This window comes from Carcharhinus amblyrhynchos, chromosome 5 (assembly GCF_965287045.1).
Source record: "Carcharhinus amblyrhynchos chromosome 5, sCarAmb.v2.hapA, whole genome shotgun sequence".
NCBI classification, from domain to species: Eukaryota; Metazoa; Chordata; class Chondrichthyes; order Carcharhiniformes; family Carcharhinidae; genus Carcharhinus; species Carcharhinus amblyrhynchos.
In genome coordinates, this window is record NC_137328.1 from 74712034 (window position 1) to 74724560 (window position 12527).

A 12527-nucleotide genomic window follows, 5' to 3' on the forward strand; every position below is an offset into this window, starting at 1 on the left:
TGTAACCGTTCTATGATTCTATAATTTATACTTATGAAGCGTATTGTACAGCAACTTTAGTGCTGGCTAAAGAACTGGAACCTACAAATATGAGGTTCTGCAGTGGCATCATTGGAGGAAGGATGTAACTAAATTATAACAAATTACATTGCCATTTTCAATTATAAGTGGGGCATATGAATTAATAATGGGAATAGTATATAGAAAATGCATCTAATTCTCAGATATTTACTACATTGATGTTGATTCAGTTGAATAAAGCATGCCCAAAGATTTGGATTTATCCTGTGGCTGAATCAGGTTAATTGTGTTACTATGATGTCAAACCAGAAAACAGTGAATATGGCCAGAACTTCATAATGGTGGGAGAGCGTGGAATTGCATGGACGAGATTCCCCCCAGGTTTCTGCCTGCTCCAATCTGGTAGAGATTTTATGTTGGGGCATGCAGGGCCTTGGACAGGAAGCCTGATCTTGTCCCATTTGAGACCCCAATCGTCTCCCCGCCTCGTGACACCCACCCTAGGCATTCATTACCCTCCCTGTCCTGGGACCTTTGCCACTTACCTTCTCCTCCAGTTTTTAGGACATAGTGCCAGGCAGCTCCCCTGTAGTGTCACTGCAGCTCTGTGCGTGAAGGGACTGGATAGTTGGCAGACAGTCTGATTTGCTGGCAACTTTCCAGGCTGGGACTTCCTCCCGAGTGATGGCCTGCCTTATGCAATCAACACTCCATAGGTTGTAATATGGCGGTGGGGTTGTTGGAATCAGCGGGGATCTAATCCCGTCATCTTCTCATCTTGAAAATTTAGGCCTACGTGTTGTAATAAATATCGCCAAATGTTTTTGCAGTAGTCAAATATAATGCTACATCAAAAGTCGCATTTATTCAAAATTAATCCATCGGCTGTATGGAACTTTGGACATAAGGTTCTATATAAATTAACTTATTTTCTGTCTGGTCTGTTTCATCAAAACTGCAGCTGGATAAACTTTCTTTGTTGGACTCCAGCCTTGAGATGAATTATTCAGCTATCATTGCAAAAGCATTGCTGTCTCCCTATCTGACTTACTTTGCTTTGTTGTCAACTGTAGGTCAATATCAATATCATCTCTATTTTGTAAAGTGCACCACTTTTGCCAATGTCACTGCTGCAGCATCATATACTTTGTTGTTTTATAACCAAGCTTGGGACTGCTGTCAAGAGTTAAAACTGCAAATTAAATAGCATATAAAATGTCTTTCCTGATCCTTAATCCAGAATGACCCTGAGGTGTTCTGACTGAATAGAAAGTTTGTTAGCTGTAATTATGAGTAAGACGATATTTGCATCACATTGTCGGAAATGTTCATTGTAATAGATTGGACATCCGTGCTTTTGCTTTAGGAGCTGGAATGCAATACTACTTGCTAGATTAATCACCTGAAAAGAGTCTATTTTCACATCTCTGGCAAACACAGTAGGCTCTCCATCTCATTTTGTATTTGTTGCAGTAGAAAAAATGATTACAAAAGGCGTAAGAGAGAATTTTTTCAATGACTAGAAATCATGGACTTTTTACAAGAGTTGCAAGTCTGAGAATCTGTACTAAAGTGGTGCAGATACATTTCATTTTTGGGGAAGTGACCTGGTTTACATTTGAGATTCCTTTTCCATTGGTTATTCACCTGTTCTAGCTCTGGTAAACTTAAACCAACCCCTTAACTTGCACAAAAGAAGCTTTGTTTCCCTTTCTTGTCAAGGCAGTCATGAATACTTGTAAATGCAGAATGACTGTAGACATTCCAGATTCCTTGATGTCTGAAAGTAATTTCTATGCAGCCAGTCTGCTCTCTTCTGTTCTGACAAAAGTTGGGGACTTGGTAAGTCTAGTCTATGATTTCTTCTCCCATACTGCCCTTGAAATACTGACTGTTCGTACAAAATGGTTCTTTTTGTGCCACTAACTGTCCAATAATTTGTCCTTCTTGCTACTTCAAGTATGAATGAAATATTTAGTGATAATAGACTATTTGGCTCTGTCCTCATTAAATGGACACTAGGCAGTGGTCTCATGTGGTGTCTTCCCAGCCCCTATCATTTCAGATACAGTAAAGTCCTGCTATTTGTGGGAATTAAATTTCCGTGAGACCTTTCAGACGATGAGTATGGGGAGGTGGTGGCAACATGGTATTGTCATTGGGCTTGTAATCCAGAGACACAGAATAAAGCCCTGCAAATGTACTCAACACTGTTATAGACACATTGAATCTGTCAGTTATCTGACAAATTAATTACCTTTACTGACATGTAACCATAGTGCTTAATCCCCATGTTCTGATTCCTCTGCAGATCTTGTGTTCCTCATTTGATTAGTTAGCCAGTACCCCTTGAAACCACACAGAAACATACAATTATCCTTCAGAAAGCAATGTGCGGTATTTGAAGTCAGTAATTTAACCACAAAGAGATACTCGGAACACAGGACTGTTTGCAGGTGAAAAATCCCACTGAGACTCGTTGTTGTTGTCAATTCTATAATCCCCAGCTCATTGGATTGCAACATACAAAGTAGTCTCTGATTGCTAACCATTCATAGAATGGCAATGGCAATTTTAGACCACGTTGAAGCATGCGGCAGAGTCTTTGAAGCGTACCCAGTTAATGTTAGCACAAGCTTGTGTGATCCTTTGATTGTGGTTTCTGTGCACGACCTAGTAGATTTCAAGAGTAAAAATGATGTTAAGACTAAAAAGTCATCATTTCTTGATAATACTATCATTGGAAAAGTGTTTGTAGGATAAATTTGAGGAAGCATATTATAAGGGTGAAAAGTTGCAGGCATCCTTAGGGTAACAGAGGCTGAGGAACCTTTAGGCACAAACATCCTTTATGTTGATAGTCTTGTGAGGGACAGGTAGAGGTTCTGTCCCCACAAAACTGGAAATGGCACTGAAGGTTAGAGCAGGACATTTGGGTGAGTTGGACAGCCCTCCATCCAGCTCTATAGCAGGAATACATTGGGAAGAGCTACAGATTTTCAACCTTGTTTCTGTAACAACATCCTTCCTTTTCACATCAGATTGGATGATAGGATTAATTTGGTTATCTCTTTGAGGATTTACTATAATAATGTTTGTTCTGTAAATGTGTACATATATATAATTACCACTTAATTGCCAAGGAATCACTGGCTAGGCCAGCATTTATTGCCTATCCCTAATTGCCCTTTGGTGCTAGTGAGCTACCTTCTTGAACCACAGGAGGAGGAGAGGAGGGAGGGGTACCCAGCAACATTGAACTAACAACAGTGTATTTCCAAATCAGGATGGTGAGTGACCTATGGGGAACATTCAAGTGGTGGTGTTCCCAGATATCTGTTACTCTTGTCCTTCTAGATGGTAGTGGATTGGAAGGTGCTGCCTAAGGAACTTTGATGAGCTTCTGTAGTGCATCTTATAGCTGTTCATCAGTGGTGGAGAGATTGAATGTTTGTGGAAGGGGTAGCATCAAGTTGACTGCTTTGAGCTGGATAGTGCCTAGTTTCTTGAGTGTTGTTGGTGCTGCACTCATTCAGACAAATGGAGAGTATTTCATTGTTTATACCTGATCTATGCCTTATAGATGATGGACAGACTTTGGGGAAGTCAGGAGATGAGTTACTTGCTACGGGATTCCCGGCCTTTGACCTGCTGTTTGCACTTATATGGCAAGTCCAGTTCAGTTTCTGGTCAGTGGTAACCCCCAGGTTGTTGGTTGTGGGGGATTCAGTGATGGTAATTGTGATGACTTCAGCCAGGCTAATGAGGTTGGCTTGCTAGAGTATGAACAATGATGAGTCTTAATTGATGATTAAATCAGAGAGCCTCATGCTCCTATTTAAAGTGGGTGTGTCAGACTCCCAGCCTGCATTTAGCGAGGAGCAACTGGAGAGCTGGCTGTGTATAGATGTATGGTGTAAATAAAGTAACTTGGTGATGGGACTTTTGCCTCCGTGGAGTTATTACAGTGGTGATGAGGGAAAAGGAGTGACCTGAAGTAACTTGCTGAATCACTGCACATATTGAGGGTAGGCCATTGTCAAGAAAACGTGCCGCTGTTTGGAAAATTGGACTCTTTTGACTCCACAGTGGAGGACTGGGCCCAACATGTGGAAAGAATGAAGTATTTCTTCAGGGCAAACAACATAACCCTTTGCTTTTCATCTGAGGTTATCCTGCTGACTGCATGTCGTCCAACAGCTTTTGCGATTATGTGCAGTTTAACTTTCCCTGAGGCACTGGATACAAAGTCCTTCCAAGAGTTATCAAACTTAGTGCGAGAATATTATGACCTTAAGCCACCCCTGATCCTGCAGAGGTACCATTTTTCCTCCACATTTAAAGAAGCAGAGGAGTCAATCATCAGTTTCCTAACAAGGCTAAGATGTCTGGCAGAGGCTTGCCTATTCGGGGAACACTAAATGAGATGTTGTTGTGCAGAATTAATGATATGACTATACAGATACGCCTGTTGGTGGAGGCCCAGTTGTACTTTAAACAGGCATTACAGCTGATCTTGTCATTAGGAAAAGTGGCAAGCGGAGCGCATGAGCCCCAAGGTATCCTGATGGATGTAGAGGCCAACACGAAGGAGACTGGGTTAGGGGACTACCATCATGGGGCAGGCCACTACATAGCAGCCCTCTGGAAGGATTTGGATACGAGGGAGCTCAAGTCCGCCTATAGAACAGCACCTAGATAAGATCAGATTAAGCCCAGAGTGAAAGCAGTTCCTGTAGAGCCCCGCCCGACACAACATTGCTATAGTTGCCAGAGTCAAGCTGCACTGAGGAAAAGCAAGTGTCCTAAACCAACATGGCAGAAAAGAACACGTAGGCTGAGGGACGGGAGAATGCACAACCTGGAGCTCCCCCTACCTCTGACAAAGAAGAGCTACTGTGCGTAGCAATGATAAAATCAGAACCGATCAAATTGTCAGTGGGACTGAATGGATGTCCAATTTTAATGGAGGTTGACACAGGCGCAGCCTTATTGGTCATAGGGGAGACAGTGTTTAATAAGATACACACTGCACTCCAACCCTTAGCCTTGTCCAAAACTTCAGCAAGGCTGAGGACCTATACGGGGGAACCACTGAAAGTGATGTGCCAGTTGCCTATGGGAAACAATTAGGTTCCCAATAATGCTAGTGGAAGGTTCAGGACCGAGCCTATTAGGGTAAGATTGGCTAAAAGAGATCCAGCTAGATTGGACAAATATCTTCTGGCTGGAAAATAGCCACCTGAGTGAGGCCCTGAGCAAATATCCGGAGGTTTTTCGGGAAGGCTTTTTTAGGGACATTCAAAGGAGTCAAGGCAAAATTGCATGTTGACCTGGAGGCTGTGCAAAAATTTTGCAAAGCCCAACTGGTATCATGTGCTTTAAGGGAAAAGGTCGATGTGGAAATCAAAAGATTCCTGCAAGAAGGAAGAATAAAACCGGTCCAGTTTGCGGAATGGGCGGCACCTATGGTTCTTATCTTAAAGCCGGTGGCTTGGTGCCCCTTTGCAACGATTTCAAACAAATGATAAATTGTTACACTCAGCTAGACAAATGCCCAGTTTCCAGAATTGAGGACCCATACGCAAAGTTGGCAGGAGGACTCCTATTCACAAAACTGGACATGAGCCACACATGCCTGCAACTACAGCTGGAAGAGGATTCGTAAAAATTTGCCACAATAAATACGCTGAAAGGCCTTGTCCAGTCTAAAAGATTGCCTTTTGGAGTTTCATCAGCTTGTGCCATTTTCCAAAGGACCATGGAGAGCATCCTACAGGGGTTACCACAGGTTGCCATTTACCTAGATGATGTCATCATTACGGGTAAAATAAGCGCGGAACATCTGCAGAACCTGAAGGAAGTTCTCAGGAGATTTGCAGCAGCAGGAGTGTGTATGAAAAGGGAGAAATGTCTTTTTAGCACCACAAGTAACCTACCTCAGATACAAAGCGGATAAATCGGGCCTACGTCCTCTGGAGGATTGGGTGTGAGCAATAAAAGAAGCCCTGACCTCCCACAACCATCCAGGAGCAATGGTTGTTTTTAGGACTGGTAACGTACTATGAGAAATTCATACAGAATAGGGCTCCATTCTGGATCCCCTCCACCAGTTGCTAAAAAATGGACAAACTTGGGAATGATCAGCCCACTGAGACAGGGCCTTCAAGAAAATTAAACAGCAACTCTCATCTGAAAATGTATTGGTACTTTATGATCCCAAGAAGGAATTGGTACTCACCTATGATGAGTCCCATATGGAGTAGGCACAGTCCTGGCATACAGGTGGTAGAACAGACAAGAGTGGCCAATAGGCCACTGGCAATGGTAGAGTGAAGATACACCTAAATTGAAAAGGAAGGACTGGTGGTAATCTTCCCAGTGAAAAAATTTCATCAGTATTTATATGGGTGAAAATTTACGATAATAACAGATCATAACCCCTTGCTGGGCCTTCTGAAGGAAGACAAAGCAATGCTGCTGATAGTGTCAGCCCAGATCCAGCATTGGGCATTATTGCTGGCGGCGTTTCAGTATTGACTGGAGCACCGACCAGGGACTAGAGTGATAAATGTCGATGCCAAGCTGACTATTGTTACCGGATACCCCACCATTGGTACTAAGAAACGAGAAGACCGTGATGATGTTAAACTTTCAGGATACCCTCCTGATGGTTGCAGAAAGATCCTGTATTAGCAAAGGTAAAGCGCCTGGTGCTAATAGGGCAGCTAGAAAGACCGATCCATCCACAGTTTCACCCATACTGGAGCAGGAGGAAGCAGATCATGGTAGAAGATGCGGTACTTCTGTGGGGAGGCCGTCATCGTCCCAGGGCAGGGCCATTGGAACATACTGGCCGAACTACACTATGGGCACCCTGGAGTATCAAAAATGAAGATGCTGGCCAGGAGCTACATCTGGTGGCCAGGTTTGGATGCACACATAGCGAAACTGGTAGTATCAGAAGTGCCAATAAGGACAGAGCCATCACCGGCAGCCCCACTGAACCCACGAGAATGGCCAGGCAGAACGTGGTTGTGACTACATGTCGATTTTGCAGGCCTGTTTAAGGGGCCCATGTTTTTGGTGATAATAGATGCCCATTCCAAGTGGTTAGACCTCTATAAATTAAACTTGGCAAACACGATGACAACTGTTGAGAAACTGTGCACCTCATTCGCAACGCACGGGATCCCAGAGATGTTAGTTTCCGATAATGGTTCAGTGTTCACCAGCCTAGAATTCACAAAATTTATGAAATCAAATGGGAGCCGGCACATCAAGATGGCACTTTATCACCCGGCATCAAATGGGCTAGCAGAGAGAGCAGTTCAAACGTTAAAGGCCGGGTTGAGAGAAACAACCAGTGGCCTCATCAGAGACAAAACTCTCAAGGTAGTTATTTGACCATAGGACCACTCCACATGCCACCATGGGAACTGCGCCAGCAGGGTTACTGATGGGCAGATGGCACCGGACTGAGCCTGTTATTGCCAAACCTGGAAGGAAAGGTGGAAAGACTCCAGAAAGCTCAATGCAAGGACCACAACAACACTCGCCCAGAGAGGAACTTTGAAATGAGGGAGAGTGTTTGGGTCAGAAATTATACAAATGGACCTGTCTGGGTCACCAGAACAGTCGAGTCCAGACCGGACCAGTAACTCACCGAGTACATGTTGGTGAGGCAGTAGTAAGGAAACACCTAGACCAGGTCCCGGCCTCAAACTCTCTGGAGCTGAGTCCATCCTGCAATCCTAGAGATGAGCAGAGTCCGTCTCGACAAGCCAGTACCACCTCTCCTGCACCCTTGATGGGGACCTCAGAGTCTGAAATGGACACGGGACGAAGCTGCAGCGATTTCCCCTACCACCTGAAGTGGACGAGGAACCAGATCTCTGGCATTCGTGGGCACCGAACCGTTACGTACCACCGACATCAGAGACTGAGTTGGAGGATCCTGACCCGGTGCTGAAGCGGAGGAAAAGATATACCTATAACCCATGGACTGTAGCGGTTCAAGAAGGCAGCTCACCACCACCTTCTTGAGGGTAATTAGGGATGGGCAATAAGTGCAGGTCTAGCCAGCAATGCCCACAATCCATGAAACATAGAATCCCTACAGTGCAGAAAGAGCCCATCAAACCTGCACCAACAACAATTTCACCCAGCCCCTATCCCTGTAACCCCATGTATTTAGCCTGCTGATTCCCCTGACACTAATAGTCAGTTTTGCATGGCCAATCAACTTAACACACACACACCGTTAGACTAACTAAACAAAAAACAATATTTACATTTAACTCTGCAAAATGTAACTAATGTGCCTTTGTATTAGATAATGTGACAATTTAATGCCTTTAATTAAAAAACATGTGACAAGATTATTTGCAGATAGATTTAAACAAAACAAATTCTGAGTCAGGAAAGGATAAGACTACAAATTTAGTAGGAGTGATAAGTTTTGAGAAGATTATTAATTGAACATATAAACAAATGAGTTAGGAGCAGGAGTAGCCCACTCAGCTCTTTGAGCTTGCTCTGCCGTTCAAAATAAGATAATGGTTGGTCTGATTGTAATCTCAGCTTCACATTCCTGCCTATCCTGTTATCGTTTCACCCCCTTGCATTATCAAGAATCTATCCATTTCTGCCTTAAAGATGTTCAAAGACTTTGTTTCCACCATCTTTGGAGGATGAGAGTTCCAAAGGCTTACAATTTTCAGCGAGGAAAATGTTTCTCCTCATCACTATTTTAAATGATGACTCTTTCTTTTGTCCAGTGACTCCTAGTTCTAGATTAACCCACAAGAGGAAATGTCCTTTCCATGTCCAACCTGCCAAGACCCTCAATGTCTTTGTGCGTTTCACTCAAATCACCTCTTGCAAATCTAAATTCCAGCAAATGCAAGTCTAGCCTGTCCAACCTTTCCTCATAAGACAATCTTCCCGCTGCAGGTATTTGTGCAGTATAGCTTCTCTGACCTGATTCTAATGCATTCACAACTTTCCTTCAATAATTGATGAGCAGTAGTTTGGGAATATCGTTCCACAGAATAAACCCATGGGGTAATATGTGAATTTGAAGATGACTTTAAAGTCTGAGGGAGGCAGATTAGTAGTCAGAATGGACCAGTGAGACAGGGGGTGATGAGTGAATGGAATAGGATCTATATGATAAAATGTTATGTCAATTGGATTTATATAACGTAGAAGCAGGGAGGCGAGCAAGGGCAGTATTGGAGTATTAGAGATAATGAATGCCTGTGTAAGGGTTTAAGGGGCAATGGCGAAGAGGTGGATAGGCGTTGATTGTGCTGTTGAAGTGATTGTGCTGTTAAAATGTTAGAATCCGTGATCAAGGAGAAAACAGCGAGCATTTTGAGGAGAATTGTTTGATAGAGCAGACGCAGCACAGTTTCGTTAAGGGGAAGTCATGTCTGACGAATTTATTGGAGTTCTATGAGAATGTGTCTAGGGCGGTGGATAGAGGAGAGCCGGTGGATGTGGTGTTTCTTGATTTTCAGAAGGCGTTTGATAAGGTGCCGCACAAGGTTATTACAGAAGGTCAGGGGGCATGGAGTTGGGGGTAGGATGTTAGCGTGGATTGGCTGTCAAATAGGAGGCAGAGAGTGGGGGTTAATGGGTGCTATTCGGATTGGCGGTTGGTGACTAGTGGAGTGCCCCAGGGGTCGGTGCTGGGGCCTCAGCTATTTACCATTTATACAGATGATCTGGAGGAGGGAACCGAGTGTATGGTGTCGAAATTTGCTGATGATACCAAGATTGGTGGAACGGCAAATTGTGCGGAGGGTGTGGAAAGTCTGCAGAAGGATCTAGATAGGCTGGGCGAATGGGCCAGGAACTGGCAAATGGAATTTAATGTTGGCAAGTGTGAAGTTGTCCACTTTGGCAGGAATAATGGTAGGAAGGACTATTACTTACATGGCGAAAAACTGCAGCATGCAACAGTGCAGAGGGACGTCGGGGTCCTTGTGCATGAGTCGCAAAAACCCAGCCTGTAGGTGCAGCAGGTGGTCAGGAAGGCGAATGGGATGCTGGCCTTCATAGCGAGGGGGATTGAATATAAAAGTAGGGAGGTCTTGCTGCAACTGTACAGGGCACTGGTGAGGCCGCAGCTGGAGTACTGTGTGCAGTTTTGGTCGCCGCACTTACGCAAGGATATTTTGGCCTTGGAGGGAGTGCAGAGGAAGTTTACTAGGAGTTGAGGGGGTTGGACTATGAGGAGAGGCTGAATAAACTAGGCTTGTACGCGTTAGAGTTTAGAAGAATGAGGGGAGATCTCATTGAGACATATAAGATGATGAATGGGATGGATAGGATAGAGGTGGAGAGACTCTTCCCGCTCAGAAAGGACAGTAGGACTAGAGGGCACAGCCTCAAGATAAAGGGCGTGCGGTTTAGAACGGAGTTGAGGAGGAACTTCTTCACTCAAAGGGTGGTGAATCTGTGGAATTCTCTGCCCGTTGAAGTGGTGGAAGCTGCCTCGCTATATATATTTAAGACGCGGGTTGGTAGGTTTTTGATAGGCAAGGGGATTAAGGGTTATGGGGAGAGGGTGGGAATGTGGAACTGAGCCACGACAGATCAGCCATGATCTTACTGAATGGCGGGGCAGGCTCGAAGGGCTAGATGGCCTACTCCTCCTATTTCTTATGTTCTTATGTGAAGGTAAGTGGGGAGGTTTGATAGAGGAGAGGACATGTGGTTTGAAATTAAGCTCAAGATCAAATGGGCCTCCAAATTTGTGAATTGGTTGGTCCTGGATCATTTGATTGGATTTTTAACGCTATTTCTAATGTATTATAAATGTTTAATATGATGCTTAGAAACTCAGTGATGCGACGGTATGTATAGGTTCCACTGTGGGCACAAAGAACCTCACCAGTTTTGTTATGATTGAACATTTTAATTTACAATAAAACAGACATGCTGGGATGATATAGAATTCCTTATCACACCTCCATTCTAAAGGAGTGCTTAGGAGTTCAATTAAAAACTAGTAATAAAGCTTTTTAAAATAATTTTGACAGTATTTTATTCTTTACTGAATATTGTTTCAGTTACGATGGTGCTCAAGGAATTTATTTCCTGATTTGAGACATTTAAATGAAGAAAAACCTTTTGATGCAGCTAGTGGTTAGAATATGGAAAACATTGCCTGAGAATGTGGTGGGGGCCTGTTCAGTTTGGGCTTTCAGAAGGAAGTTTGATCTTTATCCGAAAAGGAGAAACTTTCGGGGCTGTGGGTAAAAAGATAAAGGATTAGGCCTTAGGTGAATTGCTCCTTCACAGGACCAGTGTATGCACAACAGTTGAATGGCTTCCTTCTATGCTGGAACCGTTCTATGGTTAGTGATGCAACACCAAAGTTTATACCACATAAGTATCTTCAGAGATACTTGAAAAGATTTCTCTAGTTCATATTTAAACAGTTAATTAAAATATAATTTTCTTACCATTGTCCTTGCTTTCATTTTATTTTGATTAATATTTGATTGTAAATTGCTGAGGTGATGTTTTAGTTAAGGTATTAGTGCTTTTCTGGTTAACTCTACAACATGAGTTTATCAAATGTTAACTTTGTTTAAGTAGCAACATTCCCTCCTTTGAGGGTTGTGAGGTCGAGTTCAGGTCGAAGCATAAAATCGACCCTGACATTTCACTGTAGTACGGTGGGGGGGGGAAGCTGTAGTATTAATAGTATAATCATTTGGATGAAACATAAAACCTGCCCTCTCGGATGAATGGAACTACTTAATGAAGAGGGGAGGAGTTTTTTTGGTGTTCAGCCTAGTATGAATCCTTCAACCAATGCCATTCAAACACATTGTATGTCATGTTGCTTTGAGTGGAATCTTGCTTGCATAAATTGACTGACACATTACCTTACTTTACAACAAGCTACATGTCAAAAGTGCATCATTGACTTTAAAGCATTTTGGGATGTTCTGAGTTTGTGAAAATCACTGTATAGTCCAGATATCAGCTATTTCCTTAATCTGATAATCTCATACAGTTCTGATACAAATGGTTGTAAGAGCAGGAGAGCTCTGCTTCTGTAGCCGAGTCAACTTCAATCAGCAACTCTCCCCTCATATGGTATAAGTTGTTCTGATTGTTTGCAATTTAGCATTCTTGTATATGTCCTGATGAGTGCGAGCTGAAAAGCTTCAGCAACACATCTCTCTTTTCAGCAATATTCAACTTTTTTTTGTTTCCTCCTTAGGAGTCAAGTTCCTGCTGAGGCAGAACTTAATTACTTGCAGATTGCCAAATTATTAGAGATGTATGGAGTTGATCTTCATCCTGTTTTTGTAAGTAATATTTTCATAAATGTGATTAAAGTAAATAGCAATTTTCAACATCTTGTTTTCCTTTATCTCCAAGTCTGGTTCTATGATTTTGATGCCCTCATAGGTCTTTGCCTGAGAGTCTGTTCTAACTATTCAGATATGGAGTTACCACCTTATCCTGTACTTGCCCTA

General features: G+C 43.1%; 1 protein-coding gene across 4 annotated transcripts in view; it reads left to right on the plus strand.

Moving 5' to 3' along the window:
* Positions 1-12527, plus strand: part of epb41l4a (erythrocyte membrane protein band 4.1 like 4A) — a 189400-nt gene that overhangs the window by 92613 nt on the left and 84260 nt on the right. For all 4 annotated transcript variants that reach the window (XM_080189021.1, XM_080189022.1, XM_080189023.1 and 1 more), the window contains exon 8: positions 12269-12356. In XM_080189021.1, the coding sequence (XP_080045147.1) occupies positions 12269-12356 (88 nt within the window). The remainder of the gene's footprint in view (positions 1-12268; positions 12357-12527) is intronic.